The 24232-nt window shown below is 44.4% G+C and overlaps 1 protein-coding gene across 1 annotated transcript in view; it reads left to right on the top strand.

Moving 5' to 3' along the window:
- The first annotated feature begins 12951 nt into the window (after positions 1 to 12951).
- GBF1 (golgi brefeldin A resistant guanine nucleotide exchange factor 1) overlaps positions 12952 to 24232 on the top strand; it is a 43874-nt gene continuing 32593 nt past the window's right edge. Inside the window, exons 1-5 of the mRNA XM_011935579.1 lie at positions 12952 to 13162; positions 19054 to 19172; positions 19641 to 19749; positions 20257 to 20317; positions 21395 to 21449. Of these exons, the coding sequence (XP_011790969.1) occupies positions 12952 to 13162; positions 19054 to 19172; positions 19641 to 19749; positions 20257 to 20317; positions 21395 to 21449 (555 nt within the window). The remainder of the gene's footprint in view (positions 13163 to 19053; positions 19173 to 19640; positions 19750 to 20256; positions 20318 to 21394; positions 21450 to 24232) is intronic.

Below are 24232 nucleotides of genomic sequence, written 5' to 3'. Positions count from 1 at the left end.
GGAGTCTGAGTTTGCAGTGAGCTATACTTGTAGCCTGAGCAACAGAGCAAGACTGTCTCAAAAAGACAAACAAAAAGCCCCCTGTACCATAGCATAGTATAATATTGAAGAGTATAACACAGTGGCTTTGGAGTCACAATAGACATGGATTCAAATTTTATCTCTTCCACTTACTGTGTGACCTTGGGGAGGTCACTTAACCTCTTAGAGCCTTTGTGTCCTTATCTATAAAGTGAGGACGGTAACACTGTTTCCCTGAGTTATTGGGAGGACAAAATAAAATTATATATGGTAATTATGTTTAATAATATAATGTAGCTGGCCGGGCATGGTGGCTCACACCTATAATCCCAGCACTTTGGGAGGCTAAGGCAGGCAGATCACCTTAGGTTAGGAGTTCAAGACCAGCCTGGCCAACACGGCGAAACACCATCTCTACTAAAAATACAAAAATTAGCCAGTGTGGTGGCATGTGCCTGTAATCCCAGCTACGCTCAGGAGGCTGAGGCAGGAGAATCACTTGAACTCGGGGGGCGGAGGTTGCAGTGAGCTGAAATCACGCCATTGTACTCTAGCCTAGGCAACAAGAGCGAAACTCCACCTCAAAAAAATAAATAAATAAAAATAATATAATGTAGCTGTTGCTGATGTCTGAGGCAAATTAAGGTTGTAGTTCTGGCAATGAAATGTTATTCTTGTAAAGGTGGTAGATAGCAGCTCCTAGCAGTAAGTTAACCTGGCTATTTAGCAGGAATGCCCAGGGTAGGAAACTCATTCCTCTTCTAATCGGGATTCATACATCATATTGGACAAAAGCGTACAATAAACTATTTTCCCATGTGTATGCTGCCTTTTAGTGCCTATCTTATCTTTTGAAAGTGGAGGCTAAGAAAATATCTGACCCTCAGGCAGACCAGGATAGCCTTACTCAGCAAGAAGACGATGACAAAAATGACAATTTCAGGAGCAGAGATTTACCGAAAGCAGCCTGCCCTGGGATACACATGCTGTTAGGGATTTTGACCCTGAAAAAATACATCCTCTTCCTATCCTCTCTCTAAGGAGAGGTCGAACTGCTGGAGGAATGGAAACGGGGGCAAGGCCTTGACAAAGGTGTTCAAGCCAGAGAGCATATATAGATGGCAAAAATAGTTTTCTGTCTTGGTCATCTTGAACCTTTTTGCACCAGATATCTAGGGAGGAAGAGTTCTTATATAATCTCTGGGTTAGGTTGGGGCCTCATGAACATGACATTCCACAAAGAACTTATCAGTCGCAGTTTAGGAGAAAACATAAAATTATGATTTCGAATCCCTTGGATTTTCAGGCTTTAAATGTAACCTCAAGGTGTATACATCCAGGAATTCCTCGTGTTTAATCAAAGTTAAGGTTTGGGGTTTTGAGTCATGAAAAAACAGATTGGGGCTGGGCACAGTGTCTCAAGCCTGTAGTCCCATCACTTTGAGGGCCGATGTCGGTGGATTGCTTGAGCCCAGGAATTCAAGACCAGCCTGGGCGAGAGAGAGAGAGAGAGAGAGATTGGAATGCAGTGGTGCCATCACTGCTCACTCCAGCCATGACATCCCTGGGCTCAAGTGATCCACCCCCTACGTCAGCCTCCTTGGTAGTTGGGACTACAGGCGCATGCCACCACACCTGGCTAATTTTTTTTGTTTTTTGTTTTTTGTTTTGAAACAGAGTCTCGCTCTGTCACCCAGGCTGGAGTGCAATCTTGGCTCACTGCAACCTCTGCCTCCTGGGTTCAAGTGATTCTCCTGCCTCAGCCTCCCGAATAGCTGGGATTACAGGTGTCTGCCATCACACCCAGCTAATTTTTGTTTTTTTATTAGAAACAGGGTTTTGCCATGTTGGCCAGGCTGGTTTCCAACTCCTGACCTCAGGTGATCTACCCTCCTCGGCTTCCCAAAGTGCTGGGATTACAGGCGTGAGCCATTACACCCAGCTTTCCCATATACTTTAAATCATCTCTAGATTACTTGTAATGCCTAACTCAATATAAATACTATGTAAATAGTTATACCATATTTAGGGAATAATGACAAGGGAAAAAATTTGTAGATGTTCAGTACAGATGCAACCATCCACTTATTTTTTTCTGAATATTTTTGATCCATGGTTGATCGTGATCGTGTACACTGATGTTGGATCCACAGACACAGAGGATCGACCATAATTTACCTTTTTTTCTTTTGAGACAGGGTCTTGCTCTGTCGCCCAGACTGAAGTACACATGATACGATCTCGGCTCACTGCAACCTTTGCCTTCCCGGCTCAAGCGGTTCTCATGCCTCAGCTAACAGAGTAGCTGGGATTACAGGTGCGCACCACCATGCCCAACTGATTTTTGTATTTTTTGTAGAGACAGTGTTTCACTATGTTGGCCAGGCTGATATCTAACTGCTGACCTCAAGTGATCTGCCCACCTTTGCTTACCAAAGTGCTGGGATGACAAGCGTGAGCCACTAAGCCCAGCCTAATTTGCCTTTTTTCGTGTAAGTGGTTGGTACCATTGTCTTCTACTGCTGGCCCTAAGTGGACCTATGGATCCTCCTTTTACCCGCATGCAGCAATGATTAAGCCAGAATCATACTTTGTATCTTAAAAATCGTAATGTCAAAGTTAATAGCCCCCTAAGTCTAGAAGAATCCTGAGAAGCTAAGAATTTGTTTGATAAAAAGAAGCAGATCTGAGAAACTGTTGTGTGATAGCTGAGAAAAGAGCCACTGTCGAGCTTAGACAAACAAACAGGCCTTGCCTTCCCTCCAGGCTAGACTGTCTGCATTCGTGTGCATTTACTCCCAAATGGTACTTTGCGTTTAGAATCACAAGTTTTAGGGACCTAAAGGGGCCTTAAAGAATCTAATTAAATTACTATCACCACCAGCACCTTTCCCAGGAAATCCCAATGGATGAGGAAACTATGACCCAGAGAAATGAGGTGTTTTTGCCCAAGGTCACACAGTTAATGACAGAACCAGAACTGGGCCTAGTGCATTTATTTCGTATCTCCTGTTGTATACGGCAGGGCTGCAAAGGCCTGTCTGGGTTTGACCCTTAAGTCCAGGCTAGGAATTACAGCTATGGGACCTGCCCGTTGACAGTGTTCTCTGGAATCTGTTCCTGAAACGAAGCCTATCACACCTGTCCATTCATAGGTCTGGAAAACTTTGAAACTGATAAACAAAGGTATGGGAGGTGTGGCAGTTATTTCAGAGGCTTCTGGCTTTTCCAAAGTTTAGCCTTGATCATTCTTTGGACCACTACCCCTCCCCCACCTTTTTTTTTCTTTTTGAAACAGGGTTCAACTCTGTTGCTCAGGGTGGAGTGCAATGGTATGATCAGGGCTCACCTCAGCTTCCCTAGTAGCCAGGACCACAGGTGCACACCACCATGCCTAGCTAGTTTTTTCATATTTTGTACAGATTAAGTCTCACTGTGTTGCCCAGGCTGGTCTCGAACTGCTGGACTCAAGTGATTCTCCAACCTCTGCCTCCCAAAGTGCTGGGATTACAGGTTTAAGCCACCACACCTGGCCTGGACCACTACTCTTGATGTCCTCTAGTGACCAAAAAGAACACAGCTTCTTCCTACTGAGCTTACCGTACATCAGAAATTTTTGTAGGTCACTATCAATCTTGACTTTTGCAAGAAATATATTCCTGGGGTATACAGCATAGTCAGAAAAGTAGCACATGAGACCTAACACTTTCTCCTAAAATGGAATGTACAGATATAGACAGAAAAGCCTAAAACCAAAAAGCTTTTATCATCTGTCTCTGGATACAGAAATGTTAGAGGGGTAAATGAACTAATTTCTTTTTTTATCATGCTATGATTTATTAGTCTGTTATACATGATCCATCTTGTGAATGGTGGCATTCTGTCTCCAGGAACATGGGCCAATATTTGCAGGGTAAAGAACAAGCATGGGAGCAGGCTGGTGACCCTCTAGAAAGCAAGAAGAGAGAAGTAGACTCTGAGGGCAAAAAGGTCGAGACAGGCATTTCTGAAGCCAAATGGTGTTGAAATAACATACCGCAGGCCTTTTTCCTTGTCAGCGTAATCCAATTGAGAATGCCCAACTGCCCCTGATAAAAGTCACTCAGGAGTGAAGAGCTTCGCTACCAGGGAAAGCAGCTTATGTGTGCATTTCGGCTCAGGAATGTGCCAGCCCAATGCTGGCCAAATGAGAAAAGGCTGCTGTGGCCTAGAGAACACAGCCTCCTGGGAGGATGGTGGCTGTTCCCTTGTCACTTAGGAGAGTGTTCTGTTTTGTCCAAGGGCAGCGCTTGAGGCCACATGTTGAGGCCTTTGACATAGATTATCAGAGATGGTAGCAGCTCTGACATGAGAAGAGAAAATAATGTCAAGATTCAGCCGGGTGCAGTGGTTCAAGCCTGTAATCCCAGCACTTTGGGAGGCCGAGGTGGGCAGATCACTAGGTCAGGAGATCAAGACCATCCTGTCTAGCACAGTGAAACCCCATCTCTACTAAAAATACAAAAAATTAGCTGGGCGTGGTGGCAGGCACCTGTAGTCCCAGCTACTCGGGAGGCTGTGGCAGGAGAATTGCTTGAACCAGAGAGGCGGAGGTTGCAGTCAGCCGAAATTGTGCCATTGTGCTCCAGGCTGAGCGACAGAGCGAGACTTCGTCTCAAAAAAAAAAAGAAAAAGTCAAGATTCATCCCCGTTTTGGACAGGTCACCTCATCATATGAGAAGACAAGAGAAATGGGGGACATCTGCAGATTCTCAGATAGACATTGGGCCAAATTGACACTTCTGTTTTAATGTCATAATTGGGGTGTGAAGCACCCTACCCAGTCGTATTGTGTACAGTATGAACAGAACACCACCAAGACATCTCCAAAGGGCTTCACTTTGCTTTGGGTTGAAGTGACTCCTGAGCCTCTCCAGAAATAATTTAATAATTCTTGTTGTAATTTGTCACTGTCCAGAAATTGGACCTGGACTTGATTCTAGAAAGATCCCAAGTGTTTTCTCTAATGGGGGGTTAGATTTCCCCTCCTTGTACCCTTTTTCCCCCAGATGACTGGTTCATCTTAGAACATGGACCAGTCACCTTCAGAGCACCCTTCTACCTAATCTGCACTCTGTGTTTACTGGACTGTTTGTGCCTTGAGGTTGACAGCCTTCCAGGGCGGGAATTTTGGCTGCTTGGCTGGAGTGTCAGATGTCTCCTTGGTTGTGAAATTATTCAGCCTGCTTACTATGAGCAGAATCATGGCACTTTTCTCCTGAAGAACTCAGGCAGTTCCCACTTTTCTGGAGAAGATCCAGACAATTGAATCTCAGTCCCCAGCCAGGCTGAACTGTGAGATAGGACACCAGAAACCTTTCTGTTCTAGCCTCGTAGGAAGCAGTAAAGTCGGATGGCTACGAGCAGAGCTTTTAGAGTTGGATGGACCTGAATTTGATTCCCATTTCTACTACTAGCTAGTTGTATGATCTTAGCTGGTGAGGACATCTCCTTATCCTTTCTAAGCCTCGTTTTCATCTTCAAAATGGGGTTAATTATGAAGAGTGAAGGTATGTAAAGTGCATAGCACATGGCATGGCACAGGTAATAAATGTTAGCTGCTGCTGTTACTGTTAACTCTTCTAAAATGAGGATGAGTACTTTAATAATTCATTTTAAAAAGGAAGCCTGTTCTTTCTCTGATACCTCGGAGAAAGCTGAAGCTCTCAGAAATTGAAAGTGCTATCCCAAATTGTACGGTAAATAACAATTACCCGTTATCTCAGTATTTATCCTTAACTTGTATTCCTTTTATGGTTTAGGAGTCAAAGGTAGAATTTTTTTTTATATATATTTACTTTTAAGAAATGAACTGTTGGCCAGGCGCAATGTCTCACGCCTGTAATCCCAGCACTTTGGGAGGCCAAGGCGGGCAGATCACGAGGTCAGGAGATCAAAACCATCCTGGCCAACATGGTGAAACCCCATCTCTACTAAAAATACAAAAATTATCTGGGTGTGGTGGCGTGTGCCTGTAGTCCCAGCTACTCGGGAAGCTGAGCCAGGAGAATTGCTTGAACCTGGGAGGTGGAGGTTGCAGTGAGCCAAGATTGTGCCACTGCACTGCACTCCAGCCTGGTGATACAGCGAGACTTCGTCTCAAAAATAAAAAAGAAATGAACCTGTATACAATATAGAAAACACTGGACTGCTGTGACTCTAGAGCTAAAAACTAGAATAATATCTTAGTTATATTTATTATACACTTTATTCCATGCATTGTTCCAAGTGTTTTACATGCATCAAATGAGATAATATGTGTAAATTGCTTAATACCATGCCTAGCACATAGTATATGCTCAATGAACGTTTCTTGCTATTATTTATTTTAAATGTAATTTATTTAAATTCTCTAATACACATTTACAAGTAATACAATTAGAGACCCAGAACACTTAAGTAATTAAAGTCACATAGCTAAGTTGCAGAACTGGGATTTGAATCGTCCATGAAAGCCCATGATTCTACCTAGTGCCCTCAGCTTCTAGTCCTGGTTCCAATACTAAGTGGCCTTGTACAAATTACTTAACTTCCCTAAATCTCAGTTACCTCATTATAAGTTATTTTCAGGCCCTATTGTAGCTGTGATATCCTAGGATTTGGAGGATTTTCCTGAATGATCAGTCAAAAAGTATGACTTATTTTTTTAGGGTACTGTTTAATCTCTGAGTAACCGTTCCCTAGAAAACTGATGCAGTCTATAAACTGCTGCTTAGTACACAAAGAGATATATACGGAGGTTGAAAGTATTTACAATTTTTTATAACAATGTGACAGTAGTTACATGTATGTTGATTCTAGCAATAAAAAGTTGGACTTTATGTTTTTTAAATTTTTCTGATAATTCACTGTATTTTATAAAACTATGGGTCTGCGGTGGATTGACATAAAGGAAAAAAAAACTGACTCTTCACCACAGATAGTTTGACAAGCACTATTCTAGATGACCATCTGAACATCTCACCAGGATTATAAATTCAAATTTGTTTGTTTTTAAATTACATGTTTATGAAAAGGTACCCCTTAAATTAGAAATACCCTTACTAATGACTGGACATAGTGGCTCATGCCTGTAATCACAGCACTTTGGGAGGCTGAGGCAAGTGGACCACCTGAGGTCAGGAGTGGAGTTTGAGACCAACCCGGCCAACATGAAGAAACCCCGTCTCTACTAAAAATATAAAAATTAGCTGGGCGGGGCCGGGCGCGGTGGCTCAGGCCTGTAATTCCAGCACTTTGGGAGGCCGAGACGGGCGGATCACGAGGTCAGGAGATCAAGACCATCCTGGCAAACACGGTGAAACCCCGTCTCTACTAAAAATATAAAAAATGAGCCGGGCGAGGTGGCGGGCGCCTGTAGTCCCAGCTACTCGGGAGGCTGAGGCAGGAGAATGGCATAAACCCGGGAGGCGGAGCTTACAATGAACTGAGATCCAGCCACTGCACTCCAGCCTGGGCGACAGAGCGAGACTCCATCTCAAAAAAAAAAAAAAAATTAGCTGGGCATGGTGGTACACGGCTGTAGTCCCAACTACCTGGGAGACTGAGGCAGGAGAATCGCTTGAACCCGGGAAGCAGAGGTTGCAGTGAGCCAAGATCACACCACTGCACTCCAGCCTGGGTAACAGAGCAAGGCTCTGTCTCAAAAAAAAGAAAAAGGAAAAAAAAAAAGAAATATCCTTACTAGTGATGCCTTGCTAGGAGTTCAACTTTCCCCCAACCCCATGTGCTGCAGAGCTGCTCCTGTTAAAGCTTCTCTTATGCTCCTGGCAATCATCAGTTGAACCTAGAGAGCAAAACTCTTGTTCTCCCTAGACAAAACTCTTTGAGGAAAGTTAACTTTATATATCATGATTCTCTTTTTGGGAAGAGGTAGGGAAGTGACATGATAATGAAGGTTCCTGGTGGGCTCATTAAAAAGTTTAGCCCTTCTAGTTTTTCATCAGTAGGTTGCTATAAAGCACCAAGTTACGAAATAAAAGTGCTGGAATGAATATATCTTAGCAGTCATAGATTCTAATAATCCTGTTTTTTTTAAAAAACAGGGTCATCCCTCTGGTCACCCAGGCTGTGCAGTGGTGCAATCTCAGCTCATTGTAGCCTCCGCCTCCCAGGTTCAAGGAATTCTCATGCCTCAGCCTCCAAAGTAGCTGAGATTATAGGCATATGCCACCACAACAGGCTAATTTTTTTTGTATTTTAGTAGAGACATGGTTTCACTCTGTTGGCCAGGCTGGTCTCGAACTCCTGACCTCAAGTGATCCACTTGCCTCGGCCTCCCAAAATGCTGGGATTACAGGTGTGAGCTACTGCACCCAGCTGATTTCAACTATCTAATTTGACAGATGAAGGTCTTGGGTATCATATGTCTGGCTATTGATAGGAGTGAGACTACTGATCCCTAGTCCATTGACTGAATTGTGTGCTGTGTGAGGGTTACACACAGAGCCTTGGCCGAGTGCGGTGGTTTACGCCTGTAATCCCAGCACTTTGGGAGGCCAAGGCAGGTGGATCACCTGAGGTCGGGAGTTTTGAGACCAGCCTGACAAACATGGAGAAACCCGGTCTTTACTAAAACTACAAAATTAGCTGGGCATGGTGGTGCTCATCAATACAGTGATGAGAGAAACCAAGAAGATCTGAACAGTGGAGAGACATACCATGTTCATGAATTGGTAGGCACAACATAGCCAAGATATCATGTCTCCCCAGATTGATCTGTAGACTCAATGCAATTCCTTTCAAACTTCCAACAAGGCAAGTTTATCTTAAATTGAAATGGAAAGGCAAAGGAATTGGAACACAGAATGATATTGGGAAAAAAAACGAAGTTGGAGGAATCACACTACTGTTATTAAGACTTAGTATAAGCCAGGTGCAGTGGCTCACACCCATAATCCCAACACTTTGGGAGGCCGAGGCGAGTGGATCACCTGAGGTCAGGAGTTCGAGACCAGCCTGGCCAACATGATGAAATCCCGTCTCTACTAAAAATAGAAAAATTAGTCAGGCAAGGTGGTGTGTGCCTGTAATCCCAACTACTCGGGAGGCCGAGGCATGCGAATTGCTTGAACCCAGGAGGTGGAGGTTGCAGTGAGCCAAGATCATGCCACTGCCCTCCAGCCTGGGCGACAGAGTGAGACTCTGTTTCAAAAAAAGACTTAGTATATATCGGCCGAGCACAGTGGCTCACGCCTGTAATGCCAGCACTTTGGGAGGCCGAGCGGGTGGATCACAAGGTCAAGAGATGGAGACCATCCTGGCCAACATGGTAAAACCCCGTTGCTACTAAAAATACAAAAATTGGCCAGGTGCAGTGGCTCACACCTATAATCCCAGCACTTTGGGAGGCCGAGACGGGTGGATCATAAGGTCAGGAGATCGAGACCATCCTGGCTAACACGGTGAAACCCCATCTCGACTAAAAATACAAAAAAAAAACTAGCCGGGTGAGGTGGTGGGCACCTGTAGTCCCAGCTGCTCGGGAGGCTGAGGCAGGAGAATGGCGTGAAACCGGGAGGCGGAGATTGCAGTGAGCTGAGATCCGGCCACTGCACTCCAGCCTGGGTGACAGAGCGAGACTCCCTCTCAAAAAAAAAAAAAAAGAAAGAAAGAATAAAAATGTCTGTTCTATGAAAGATGTTAAGGGAATGAAAAAAATAAGCTTAAGACTGGGAGAAAATACTTACAAATAATTGTATCACTACTGAAGGACTTGAATTCAGAATAAAGAAGTCTCCAAACTCAATAGTAAGAAAACAATTTAGTTTAATAATGGATAAAAGACTTGATCAGTCATGTCACCCAAAAGGATATACAGATGGCAAATAAACACATGAAAAGATGTTCAACATAATTAGTCATTAGAGAAATGCAAATTTAAACCACATGGAGATACTATTACCTACATACTTGAATGGCTTAAGTAAAAACACTGAAATACCAAGTACTGAAAAGGATGTGGAGAAACTAGAATTCCTATTGCTAGTGGGAATACAAAGTGATAAAATTACATTGGAAAAGAGTTTGACAGTAAAGCTAAACACACTTTTGCCCTTTGACCCAGGAATCCTACCCCTGGGTACTTACCCTAAAGAAGTGGAAACCTGTGTTCACACAAACACTGGTACACGAATGTTTATAGCAGCTCCATTCAAAATTACCCCAAACTGGAGATCCCACATGTCCTTCAACCAGTGAACGGATAAAGAAACTGTGGTACGTACGGGTAATGAATACTACTCAGCAGTAAAAAGAAACAAGCTACTGATATATGCAATATATATCAATATATATGCAATATATATGCAATATAGCAAGCAATATTTCCAGCCTGCAATAGCTTGGAAAAATTTCAAAGGCATCATGTTGAATGAAGGAAGCCAATCTGAAAATTGGCTATAAAATTATATGCTGTATAAATCATTCATTTAAAGAAAAGAATTGATTTTACCAAATTAACAAAAAGAGACTGAATGCCCATCACTCTAGAAGTGTGGACCCCAGATGTAAAACTGCCCTATTCTTTCACCATGAAGGAAGACATGAAGCAAGTATATAGTTGTAGCAACTAAATGAAATCACAGAAAATCTGTACCTGTCCCAATTCACAAAGACTTTTTTCCTCTAGACTTTTATATGTCAAATATACCACATGACCACTTTTAAGATTACAGACCAAATTGTACATAATTCATGTGCCTAAAGCAGCAAGACTAGATTACTAGACTAGATTACTTTACATTTTTTTTGTGTTTTTTTTTTTTTTTTTAAGACGGAGTCTTGCTCTATCACCCAGGTTGGAGTGCAATGGCGCAAGCTCAGCTCACTGCAAACTCCATCTACTGGGTTCACACCATTCTCCTGCCTCAGCCTCCCGAGTAGCTGGGACTACAAGCGCCCACCACCACACCCAGCTAATTTTTTTTGTATTTTTAGTAGAGACTAAAAATACAAAATACTAAATATGTTAGCCAGGATGGTCTCCATCTCCTGACCTCGTGATCCTCCCACCTCGGCCTCCCAAAGTGCTGGGATTACAGGTGTGAGCCACTGCGCCCAGCCCTTTTATGTGCTTTTTAAAAGTATGTTATGTATTTCAGTTTTTCCAAATATTTTAAATTCCTTCTATCTCAACCCCACCACCATCACCGCTACACACACACACACACACACACACACACACACACACACACACACACACGTTCTTCTCTAGTTTTTTTCTGTAAATTTTACATCTCTAGGTGGAGGTAGTGGGAGAAGAGAAGCAGGTTTTTTACAGCTGATGTGATCACTGTACAGACAAGCTTGGAAAATGCTACCCAATCTGCCAATTAATTAAAGCATTAATCTGAGGAGCAGCCAGGCCCAGGGAATGTTTACCCAGGGAGGAGGGGGGGTGATAGGAATTGAGTAGGCAGCTCTCTATATTTGCATGAAAATGAAAGTGCTTAGGAAACCCTGCTTTTGTCTCTAAAGGTGGGACAGCCTAGATCACATCCCTAAACATTTTTGGTCTCTTTAGGAAACCTTTTAGGGAGCTGGTCTCTGAAAGATGAAAGCACAGCACAATCTAGAAAAACAAATTTAAATGCTGTGCAGAGTAGGGTAGAACAAGTACAGTGTAGTATTCTTTGACCTGGAATGGAATCTTCTAAATTCAGGAGTAAAATTTCATCTATTCAGGTAGAATAGATGAAGGGGTTTTACAAGTTTTGGAACCATATAGGCTGGTTCAAATCCCAGCTCTGCATATTAGTTGTATGATTTGGGACCAAGCATGTATTTGATCTGAGCCTTTTCTCATCTGTGCAATAAAGATTATCAATTGCCCCTTCATCTCAGAGCAGTTAGTTCTCTGCTTACTCTAGGAAGGAAACAAGCTGGAGAGTGGTTATGAAATTCCGAGATTACAGACTGCCTCCATGACTGAGAGAGTGCCCTTTTGTTCTTGTTAAACTTGTTTTTCAGCAAGGGACTATAAACTTCAAAGTTTCCTCTCACCCTCCTGGAATATGCTGCACTCTTCTCTAAGAGAAGTGACCCTGACCATAACAGCAAAGGACATAAAGACAGGAACCCACCTTGGGACCTAAGGGTCACATTGGCTCTACCCAAGATGACGTTACCTATTTATATCATGGAAGGGTGGTGAAATAGGCATGGAAAATTGACTCACAATATTTGATGATATTGAAGAATTATTGTTAATTTTTTAAAATTGTGATAAAATACATATAATGCAAAATTTACCATTTTAACCATTTGTTAACTCTTTAAGCACAATATTATGGGCCAGGCACGGTGGCTCACGCCTATAATCCTAGTTCTTTGGGAGGCCAAGGCGGGCACATTGAGCTCAGGAGTTCGAGACCAACCTGGGCAACATGGCATAACCTCGTCTCTACAAAAAATGCAAACATTTGCTGGGCGTGGTGGCAGGCGCTTGTAGTCCCAGCTACTCGGGAGGCTGAGGCAGGAGAATGGCGTGAACCCGGAAGGCAGAGCGTGCCGTGAGCCAAGATCAAGTCACTGCACTCCAGCCTGGGCGACAGAGCTAGACTCCGTCCCAAAAAAAAAAAAAAAAAATTACTTGGGCGTGGTGACAGATGCCTGTAGTCCCAGCTACTGAGGAGGCTGAGGGGCTTGAGCCCTGGACGTGGAGGTTTACAGTGAGCTGAGATCATGCCACTGCACTCCAGAGCAGGACTCTGTCTCACCAAAAAAAAAAAAAAGAAGATAACATTGTGTGTTTGTTCTTTTTTTAAGATTCCTAATCTTTTAGATCTACATACTGAAAATGTTACAGATAAAATGATACAGTGTCTGGGATTTGATTCAAGGTAATCCAGAGGGAAGAAGATTGACCCAACAACAAAGACCTCTAGCCTCATGGCACAAACAAGAACCTTTTTCCAGGGTTTTGCTTCTCTTAGATGGTACCTCTTCATTTTTGTTTATTTTCTTGCAGAACTCTCAGAGATTGAGCCCAATGTATTCCTTCGTCCTTTTCTGGAAGTGATTCGCTCTGAAGATACCACTGGCCCTATCACTGGACTGGCACTCACCTCTGTCAACAAGTTTCTATCCTATGCACTCATAGGTAAGAGCTCAGGCTTTGTTGCATGACCACAGCACTTCATTTACCACCTTTCCTGGGGTGCCTAGGCCTTAGGCAATGAGCTGGTGATAGTGGGAAATTTTTTCCAGTCATTTCTTTTCTTGTAGAAGAGAAACAGGATTGTTACTGGTTATTCATCTGCTAGCTGACTCAAGTTGTACAGGGTGGGAAGGGCAGGAGAAGAGGTTTCCTTGGTACTCTGGCTTCTCTATGCTTTGGAAAGAGTTAAGGGTATGGTACCTTACTCTTGGAAGTTTGGTTAGGTTGGTTTGTTTGTTTGTTTGTTTATTTTTTGAGACAGAGTCTCACTCTGTCACCCAGGCTGGAGTGCAATGGCATGATCTCGGCTCACTGCAAGCTTCGCCTTCCAGGTTCACGCCATTCTCCTGCCTCAGCCTCCCAAGTAGCTGGGACTACAGGCGCCCACCACCACGCCTGGCTAATTTTTTATATTTTTAGTAGAGATGGGGTTTCACCGTGTTAGCCAGGATGGTCTCGATCTCCTGACCTCGTGATCCGCCTGCCTCGGCCTCCCAAAGTGCTGGGATTACAGGCCTGAGCCACCACACACGGCCTGGATAGGTTTATTTTTAAAGTTATTTTTTCAGACATAATGCATGTACATTATAAGAAGACAAACAATAAAGAGATATTGAAAAGAAAAGTTAATTGTCCTTCCTGTATCTTTCTCAATGTTCCTCCTCCTCCTTTAGGCAAATAGTGTTAACAGCCTGGTTTGAATCTTTATGTTTTTCTATGTCTTTATAAATGAAGTACCATCCCTTTTTAAAATGAAATAAAGCCGGGTGTGGTGGCTCACGCCTGTAAGCCTAGCACTTTGGGATGCTGAAGCGGGTGGATCATGAGGTCAGGAGTTTGAGACCAGCCTGGCCAACATAGTGAAACCTTGTCTCTACTAAAAATACAAAAATTAGCCGGGCACAATGGCGGGCTTCTGTAATCCCAGCTACTTGGGAGGCTAAGGCAGGTGAATTGCTTGAACCTGAGAGGCAGAGTTTGCAGTGAGCAGAGATCGCACCACTGTACTCTAACCTGAGCAACAGAGCGAGACTCTGTCTCAAAAAAAAAAAAAGAGAATAGAATAAAATGAAATAAAAATAGGATTATGTGATGCATATTTTCTTTTTTCATTTAATAATATTAACTTGCTGGGGCACAGTGGCACATGTCTATAATCCCAGCACTTTGGGAGGCTGAGGTGGGCAGATCACGAGGTCAGGAGTTCGAGACCAGCCTGACTGATATGGTGAAACCCCATCTCTACTAAAACTACAAAAATTAGCCAGGCGTGGTGGTGTGTGCCTGTAATCCCAGCTATTCGGGAGGCTGAAGCAGGAGAATCACTTGGACCCGGGAGGCAGAGGTTGCAGTGAGCTGAGATCACACCATTGCGCTCCAGCCTGGGCGACAGAGCGAGACTCTGTCTCAAAAAAAAAAACAAAAAAACCCTAGATAGTATTAACTTAAATGTACATGATATAACTATTCATCTGATTTATTCTTTTATATTGTAGAAAATATATATAAAACTTGCCATTTCCATCAGTTTCAGCTTACAATTAATTGGCATTAATTACATTCACAATGTTGTGCAGCCATCACCACCATCTATTTCCCAAACGTTTTTATTACCCCAAATAGAAACCTAACATAATGGGGAGTTAACAGTAACCAATAACTCCCCATTTCTCTCTCCCGTCGCCCCTTGTATGATTTTTTTAGTAACTCTATAATTTCCATAGTGTAATATAGATATAACACAATTCATGTGCTCATTCTTAATATTTAAGATTGTTTCCTAGCGAAGTCATAAATAATGCTAATATAAGCATCCTTGATCACATGTCCTTATTAATAATTTTTTTTTTTTGAGACGGGGTTTCACCATATTGGCCAGGCTGGTCTCGAACTCCTGACCTCGTGATCCACATGCCTCGGCCTCCCACAGTGCTGGGATTACAGGCGTGAGCCACCATGCCCGGCCCCTTATTACTAATTTTACTCTTGTATGAAAAATTTCTGAACTTGGGATTTCTGGATTAAAGACCATGTGCATATTACATTTTTATAGCTATTACCAGGTTGCTTCCCCAAAAGGTTACATCATTTACACTTCCACCAGCTGTGACTGAGAATTTCTACTTCCCTACCCGCTCATCAGCACTGAATATTATCAGTTTTATTTGTGCCAACTTGGTAGGTAAAAAGTGGTATTTTCTTTTTATTTTTTGAGACAAGGTCTTGCTCTGTCACCCATGCTGGAGTGCAGTGGCACAATCACGGCTCACTGCAGCCTGGACCATCGGGCTCAGGTGATCCTCCCAACTGCGCCTCCCAAGTAGCTGGGACTATAGGCACACGCCACCACACTCAGCTAGTTTTTGTACTTTTAGTAGAAATGGAGTTTCTCCATGTTGCCCAGGCTGGTCTTGAGCTCCTGAGCTAAATCTATCACCTTGGCCTCCCAAAGTGCTGGGATTACAGACATGAGCCATTGTACCCAGCCTTTTGTTGTTTTTATTTCCTGGAGGCTGAACATTTGAATTTCCTGTCTTCACTTCTTTTTTAAATTGAGTTGTGTTTGTTTTTCATGTCAATTTGTAGGAGTTCTTTGTATGGTATGAATATTAACCCATTGCCTATCATAGCATTATAAATATTTGCTCCTAATCTAGGCCAAATATTTCCCCTAGTCTATAGTTTATCTCTAAATTTGTTCATGGTGTCTTTCTTTGGATTTCTTTTTTAGTTGGTCTTGACACTCAATTCGGGAATTCATTTTCCCTGATTGGCAGCCCATGTACAAGGATGAAGAACATAGAAAACAGGCAGCTGTCTTTGTTTCTTAAGTAGGGAGACAAAATATAAGGCTCAGGCTTTAGCTAGACAGAAAAGAAAATAGTCTTCAGTTCAGGGCAAGAAAACCCTTTTTCTATTCTAGAAATGTTGGATTTGCTTAGCTGATGCATTCAGGATCCTGAGCTGGAATCCTGGGTACCAGCTAGCTTCTGAGCAGGTGCCTCAGCCTCTCTGACATCCTAGTCCCAGCTTCATACTTTTCCTAAACAAAATCAGCCTTGCCCTGAGCACCACCTGCAGGTCATCTCTCTTCACAGCCTCCCGTGACTGCCGCTGCTGTGCCTTTTCTCTCTGCTGTCTTGTTGGTGTTACTCTCTCTCCTTCCTGGACTTGGCAGACAGGCTAGTCATTGGAGACCTCAGGCCAGCTGGTCATTGGAGTTTCCTGTGGTGGGAAAGGAGAATGCTGGAGGTGGTGATTGCAATGGGCGTGAAAAAAAGAGCAGGAAGGAGTGTATGAAAGCCAAAAAAGCAAAGGAGATGGGATTGGCAGATTTCCCTGATGCTGGTTCCAGAGTAGCCAGAAGAGGAGGACATTTTAAAGAAGGGTTTAGGCTGCTCTTCTAGAATAAAACTCCTACCTCTTGCTCCTATGATCCAAGGTTTCAGGGATTATTTTAGATCCTGTTTCAAGGACTGACCTTTTGTTTGGCCCCGTACAACTGCCAGACCAGAATTTTTGTGCCACTGATTTTATGGGTTGCTAGCAAGCCTTGCCTATGGTTCTTGTCAAAGACCTGTCACTCTAGTCTGCCTTTTTATTTTTTATGGGTTTTTGTTGAGACAGAGTTCACTCTGTTGCCCAGGTTGGAGTGCAGTGGTGCAATCATGGCTCACTGCTGCCTTGACCTCTGGGGCTCAAGTGATCCTTCTACCTCAGCCTCCTCAGTAGCTAGGACTACAGACATGTTTGGGTTCTCAGCCATCCCCTGAGCTTTAGACTCAGGAACTCCCTGATTTCAGGTACCAAGAAAGAGAAAATGGGCTGGGCACAGTGGCCCACACCTGTAATCCCAATACTTTGGGAGGCCAGGGTGCATGGATCACCTGAGGTCAGGAGTTCAAGACCAGCCTGGCCAACATGGTGAAACCCTGTCCCTACTAAAAATACCAAAATTGCTGGGTGTTGTTGGGCACCTGTAATCCCAGCTACTTGGGAGGTTGAGGCAGGAGAATTGCTTGAATCCAGGAGGCAGAGGTTGCAGTGATCCGAGATCACGCCACTGGACTCCATCCAGCCTGGGTGACAGAGCGAGACTCTGTCTCAATTAAAAAAAAAAAGAGAAAGAGAGAAAGAAAATAACAATAATATCTTATAATTCCTGTGACTAAAATTAGGACATGTTCCTGCATTACACCGTGCCATCTCTGGAGCAGCTTTCTCTGTCACTCGCAAAGCTTTTTCATATGCCTGCCCTTTCCCCCTACTTAGGCTTCCCTTTTAGAACTAAACAGCCCTGGAAAGGATCCTTCAGAGCAGACCTAGGGCAGGGGCTAGGCAAGACCCTTGATGCTGACAACTTATTTGGCTATTTCTCGTGGCTATTTAATACATGAATGAAATGGGAGCTGAGTTCCCTGCTTGATAGTATTTGTGTTCATTTCCAGCATGGTGCTGGTTGTCTGACCTCTAGCTTCTCCCCTCTTATTCTGTACAGCTGAAATCCTCCCTGCCACCTGCCCCCTAGCTAGTCAACCTCCAGTCCTGTTTAGTTTATCTTTTTTCTCTCCTAATGCCTGTTAATCTGGAAACAGGATTCTTGCTCATCGTCATACTGTTTTAAATAAGAATGAAACTAAAAGAAGAGGTCTTTGGGCTGGGCATCACGCCTGTAATCCCAGTACTTTGGGAGGCCGAGGCTGGCAGATTGCCTGAGGTCGGGAGTTCGAGACCAGCCTGACCAACATGGAGAAACCCCGTCTCTACTAAAAATACAAAATTAGCCAGGCATGGTGGTGCATGCCTGTAATCCCAGCTACTCGGGAAGCCTGAGGCAGGAGAATAGCTTGACCCAGGAGACGGAGGTTGCAGTGAGCCAAGATTGCACCATAGCCCTCCAGCCTGCCAACAAGAGTGAAACTCCGTCTCAAAAAAAGGTCTTTGATCTGCTGTCACGTGGCACCCGGATATGAGTATTGGCAGCAGTGAATGTTCATTTCCTCCTCCTGCTCCCCTAATTCAGTTGCGCCTGAACGCAAAACTCCAAAAGCAACCAGAGAGAGAAGCTGTGTTGAAAGATGAAAGGAGAAAAGGCCACAGCCTTGGCATTCAAAGCTTTGACCCTACTTAGTTCTTGTTCTGAGTCAAAAACTCTTATTTCCAGGCCCCTCCTCTATGAAATTAGTAGATTTATACTAGTGATTCCCAGAGTATGGTCCCCTGCTCGGCGGTGTTTAACTTCAACTGGGGTCTTGTTAGAAACGCAAATTCTCAGGCCCCACTCTGGGCATACAAAATCAAAACTTTTTGGTGTGGGCCCAGCAATTGAGAACCAGTTTTACCCAGTAGATTTTGTGTTGAGGAGCTTGTTAAAACCAGTTATGGGGCCAGGCTCAGTGGCTCACACCTGTAATCCCAGCACTTTGGGAGACCTAGGCGGGTGGATCACCTGAGGTCATGAGTTCAAGACCAGCCTGGCCAACATGGCAAAACCCCATCTCTACTAAAAGTACAAAAAAATTAGCTGGGTGTGGTGACGGGCACCTGTAACACCAGCAACTCGAGAGGCTAAGGCAGGAAAATCGCTTGAACCCAAGATGCAGAGGTTGCAGTGAGCTGAGATCACGTCATTGCACTCCAGCCTGGTCGACAAAGCGAGACTCTGTCTCAAAACAAAAAAAAAATTTCAGTTGTGGGCAATTCTCATGTAGCTCAAGGAGTCGTGGGTTAGGGAACTGGAGAGGAAAAACTGTCTCTCAAAGCTAGACAGGCTGCCTTACCTTTTATCTCTCTCCTCTCCACATCACTTAATCTTTCCTTTTTTGCTGGAGCAGATCCCACCCATGAGGGCACAGCAGAGGGCATGGAGAACATGGCAGATGCTGTCACCCATGCTCGTTTTGTGGGCACAGATCCTGCCAGTGATGAAGTTGTCCTGATGAAAATCCTTCAGGTAAGGGAGAGGGAAATAGCAATTAGGCTAATGGCCAGGGGCTGGTGCCGCGGACTCTACTTACTCTGCCCACAGCATGAAGCTGTGTTTTGACTTCACTGGGGCTTAAGGGAGCTACTTTGTTTCCAAACAAGCAGCTGGGGTACGCAAAGTAAAAGCTTTTTCCAAGGAAAATCCGTAAAAGCTTTATATGAAGTGATATCAAATACCAGAAGCCTTAAATACACTTGTACCTCTGGCAGACTGTATTTGTGCCGTCCATCTCTTGGGCTCATGGGCTAGGGCTGGAATGAGTTCTGAAATATGTCAGGGTCATAAAAAGTGAAGAAACAATTCCCAGGACGAGCTCCTTGGAGACCTCTCTGCCAAGCTGAGGTGAGGTCAGCATTCTTGCTAACCACTCTCTCTTACCCTCAAGTACCTCTCAGTACCTTGTTTATCACAGTAATTCCTTTTTCTTCCTGATAGGTTCTACGGACTCTGCTGCTAACCCCAGTGGGTGCCCACCTAACAAATGAATCTGTGTGTGAGATTATGCAGTCTTGCTTCCGGATCTGCTTTGAAATGAGGCTCAGTGGTAGGTGCTTGGATATTAGCCCCTTCACCATTTCTGGGGCCAGTGTCTGAGTATGAATACAAGAGGCTGTCTTCCCAGAGAGATGGAAAATTCAGGACTTCTCCATCATCTATCTCATGCAATCATAGGGGTCTAGAAGAAATCTCTGTACTTGAATATTATGAAGCTAGAGTAGAGACCTCAGCCCATTATGCCAGGGCAGGAGTTGGGATGGATCCCAGATTGACTTAGCCCAGGCACCAAATCACCCTCTCTTGGGGTTTCTGGGATTGACACCAACCTACAAACCCCCCGGAACACATCTATCCCTCCCCTTTTTTCCCTGACTCAGTAGTGCCACCTAGTGGGCCAGTAAAGTTATGGCTGCCAGGCTGAGCTGGAGCTGGTTTTAATAAGTTTGGCATAATCCTTGGTAAACAGGGTTTGGAGGGGAGTCTGCTCTGAGAACCCTCTTGATAATAGCACAGCAAGTAATGACACCTGTGTTATTTGTTTTTGCCTGTGCAGAGTTATTGAGAAAATCCGCAGAGCACACTCTCGTAGACATGGTGCAGCTGCTCTTCACAAGGTAAACCTGCTGCTGTTTGCTTCAGCCCGGCTGCCCAGGCCTCTTGAGTCTGCCTGCTTCCACACAGCCACGTCAGGGACCTGGCCAAACCCACAGCCACATCAGAGGCCACTGGGATTATGGATTGGGGGTAGTTCTCTGGGCCCAGGGTTACTGAGCAAGGGAGAAGGAGGAGGGAGCTGATTTGGCCTCAGGTGGAGGCAGAGGGTTATTTAGTATAGGCCAGCAGACCTCATTATGCTTCCCAAATTTGTGTTTGTTTCTGTGGAGGTAGCAGCTGGGAAAGGGAACCCAGAGAGGAAGCCAAACTCAAGGGATCCTGATTTCTGTGGGAGAGGGCCAAGGTTAGGGTGACCAGCAATTGTGATTTGCCCAGGACTGTCCTGATTTCAGCACTAAAAGTTCTGCATCCTGGCAAACCCCTCTCAGTCCCAGGCAAACGAAGATGGTTGGTTACCCTTAGGTAAGGCCCTTAGCCTAGGGCCTAGGAGGCCTTTTCATACTAGGCCTGTTTCCTGCACCTCCTTTCAACAGACAGAAGAGCTGACGCAATGGCTTCAAACCTTCCTCTGGGATTTCTTTTTGCTCTCAGATCTATAGATAATAATCCTTATTATCTACAGACTAAACTGCCCTTGGACCCTGCTGCAAAGAATTTTTTACTCCTCAGGCTCAAATTTACTGGTTTCAAAACTTCAACCTGCCTGTTAATTCTTCCCTTTTGCCTACTCTCCTAGGGTTTTGATAGACTGCCCTCCCCCCATCTCTTGGCAGCAGTATTTGCGAAGTGAATATAAGCAGGAAGGAATCAGTCTCAGGATAAAAAGAGCCTCCACACTCCAAGGGCACTTACCTTGCTCTCACGACTACCTCCTTTTGTCCATGTCACACATCCCCCGATTCCTGTGGCTCTTTGATGAAGCTCTGAAAAGGGTGAAATTAGTCTGCTTCTCTTTTGTAGCCTTTTCTAAGACACAGGGCATGCTCTGGCTCAGAGCACCTTTGGTTTATGGCTGGCATGGAGGGGGACATTTGTCATTATCCCTAATGACAGTTGATGGATTCTCTATCTTATAGGTTACCTCAGTTTAAAGAAGAACCCAAGAACTATGTGGGGACCAACATGAAGAAGGTATGACCTGAGAGCTGATCTGCTGTCCCTCATCCAAACCTTAATCTCCCAACTTCAATGCCTTGGGGTAACCTTGCTTTGCAAAGATATGCTTTGCTTGGAATCTAGAAGTAGCTCTCACTCCTTTAGTGAGAAATATATTATCTCCCAGATATATCCCTTCCCCAGCTTTTCCACTCTGGCCTGTCTTTGAACCACCATGTCAGCTGGTGAGCCAGTTCTTCATGGAGACTGCATGGTACCCATCAGTCTTGGCTAAAAATTTCTGTTGACACAGATGAAAGTCCTGCATCCCCTCAAGATTTAGCCTTATCCGCAGGTAGAAGGCCGAGAGAGGCTGTGTCCCAAATCCTACCTCAATGCTGAATTAGACTGGGCTCTTGATTGTGCTAGTCTGTATTGAAGAAATTAGTCAAGCTTGACTCCAGACATTTAAGAACCGAAGGGTTCTTAAACTGCTAGGAGAAGAATGGTGGTCAAAAGAATGGCTTCTTTCTATCTTGAACTGAAGCCCTGGACTTCACAGGCCTCTGATGAGGATTCTGCTTGCAGCCCTAAGAGGTCTTACCTATGGAGATGACCCTTAGTTGTGTGGTGCATGCACCTGACCTTCTCCTCTCCCCTGCCATCCATCCCCATTCCTGCCCTGTGCCCTGTTGGTGTGTGTCTGAGTTTATTTCACTCTGTTTAAATCGTGCGCTTGCCTGTCTTTCGCAGATATCTCCATGTCTCCTCAACAAACTGGAGCTAAGTAGTGGGGAGCAGACCAAAGCCCTGAACCAGTTAGAGAGGGTACTACTCTTTAAGAACCTCAAGGTCTCTCTCCCTCCCTCTCCCTTCCCCTTTTTATTTCTTTAAATGTTTATTTTGTATATGTAACACCTGGGTCCCATTTCCATTGTATAGAGCACAATTTACTCTTCCCTAGTAACACAGCACGGCTTTGGAAGAATTGCACGTGATTGTAGCTTTGCAGTGTTGGGAATTCTCCTGGGCATCTGGTTGCCTGGAGACAGGAGAAGGAAGACTTGAACATCACATAGTTAGCCTAGAAAGCTTGGGGTCTGCTGTTACCTTGTGGGGAGGCTTAAGATCTGCCATTTCTAGGGAAACTGTGAGGGACCTTCAAGCAAGACCCTTCCCCCTTCTCCTTCTCGTTGTCTCAGAGCTGGCATAGAGAGCTTAAGCACAGTCCTCAGCTCTATCTGGATACCTGGACTGGGTTTGGAGGGAAAGAGTAGTCCATCTAGTTGGGATCTTTTTTTTTTTTTTCTTGGTTACTATTAAAGAGGTCATTCCAAGGATTAGAACTCTAGATTGATGGAAAGAAGCCAGGTGCCAGGATAGCCCAGGACACTGGGAATACTTTGGGATCTGCGAAGATCCCTCTGTCCTCTAAAAGTCAAGGTGTAGGGTAGCTTAGGGGAGGGATCCAAGCTAAAGATTACCCTAATCTGCATGTACCTGCCTTAGGAAGAAAGGAGAGAGAAGGAGGTGTGGACTGTCTGGGCTATCCATCACAAGAGTGTGCATGCTGAAGGTGTGGTTGTGGACATACGGGTCATTGAAAATAAAAAACTCTGTGTATGTACACCTAGCTAGATAGTCCATTGGCCCGTGTTCTCTTTGAATGCGTTGTGTCATTTCATTTGTGTGCTTGCATAGTCTCAAGCTGCAGCTCTCATTAGTGGCTATCCAGCATGTTGCCATGATTATTAACCTGGGACCTGCTCCTTTTTTGTAAAGCTTACACTGTCCTTTGGAATACAGAGTCATACAGTTAAGGTGGTGTAGAGTTCCATGAATACCTACTGCCCACCCCACACCTTCAGACCTTAGGAAAAGGAGAACAATTATACCTTACAAGGGGTGAGGCATTTGTGAGAACTGGCAGCCTCTTGGCCCCTACTCCAGCCAGGAGGCTGAGAACACTAGAACACTCATTGAAATAATCAGGTTGGAGCAAGCTTTGCAGAAGATAGAGAAGGAAATGTGAAAAACTGATCCTCATATGGGGAGGAATCTCAATGACTGACTGGCTTCTCAGTGAAAGTAGGACTGCCTGGAATCCCTGAAATGGGGCAGCCTCCTGGAGAGAAAGGCTACCTTATAAAAGTAGATCCAGTCCTTAGTTCTTTTGGGAGCTCAATGATAACTGCCAATAGAGCCAGGAGGTCCCTCACTGATCTCTTGGCCTCTTGCCCTTTTGCATATTTGGCGGGCTCTTCTCCCATAACATTTTTTACTATGAACTTGATCCAGTTGAGCTCCAGTGGTTCCTGGGGAGAGGATCCTTTTGCTTCCTGCTTAGCTATAGTGCTCAATATGCCTGAAGCTCAATTCTAGGCATATGACTGCAGGCATTTTGGAGATGGATTATCTAGAAGTATAAATCCAATATGAGGCTGTTGCTACGTTACTAAGAGCTGGGGGAAGGAAGGGCTCAGCTCTTCAGCCTCTTCTTTATTGGAAGGAGCTATGGGTAGGAATGGAAGAAGTATGTGTTTTCTAAGCAGGGACTCAAAGATTACCCAGGTTCTGAGAGCTTGGGGGTGCTTGAGGAATGGAGTCTATCCCTAACAAAAGGAATTGAACAGGCCATGGATAATAGGATATATTCAGCCTTTAGGAAGAGGCAGAGAGAAAAAGTGCTTCTACTCTCTTTAGAGTCATTCTTTTTTTTTTTTTTTTTTTGAGACGGAGTTTCGCTCTATCGCCCAGGCTGGAGTGCAGTGGCCGGATCTCAGCTCACTGCAAGCTCCGCCTCCCGGGTTTACGCCATT

This window comes from Colobus angolensis, unplaced genomic scaffold (genome assembly GCF_000951035.1).
Source record: "Colobus angolensis palliatus isolate OR3802 unplaced genomic scaffold, Cang.pa_1.0 Scaffold144, whole genome shotgun sequence".
Lineage (NCBI taxonomy): Eukaryota > Metazoa > Chordata > Mammalia > Primates > Cercopithecidae > Colobus > Colobus angolensis.
Note: the sequence above shows the minus strand (reverse complement) of the source record. Positions and strands in the feature narration are given on the sequence as shown.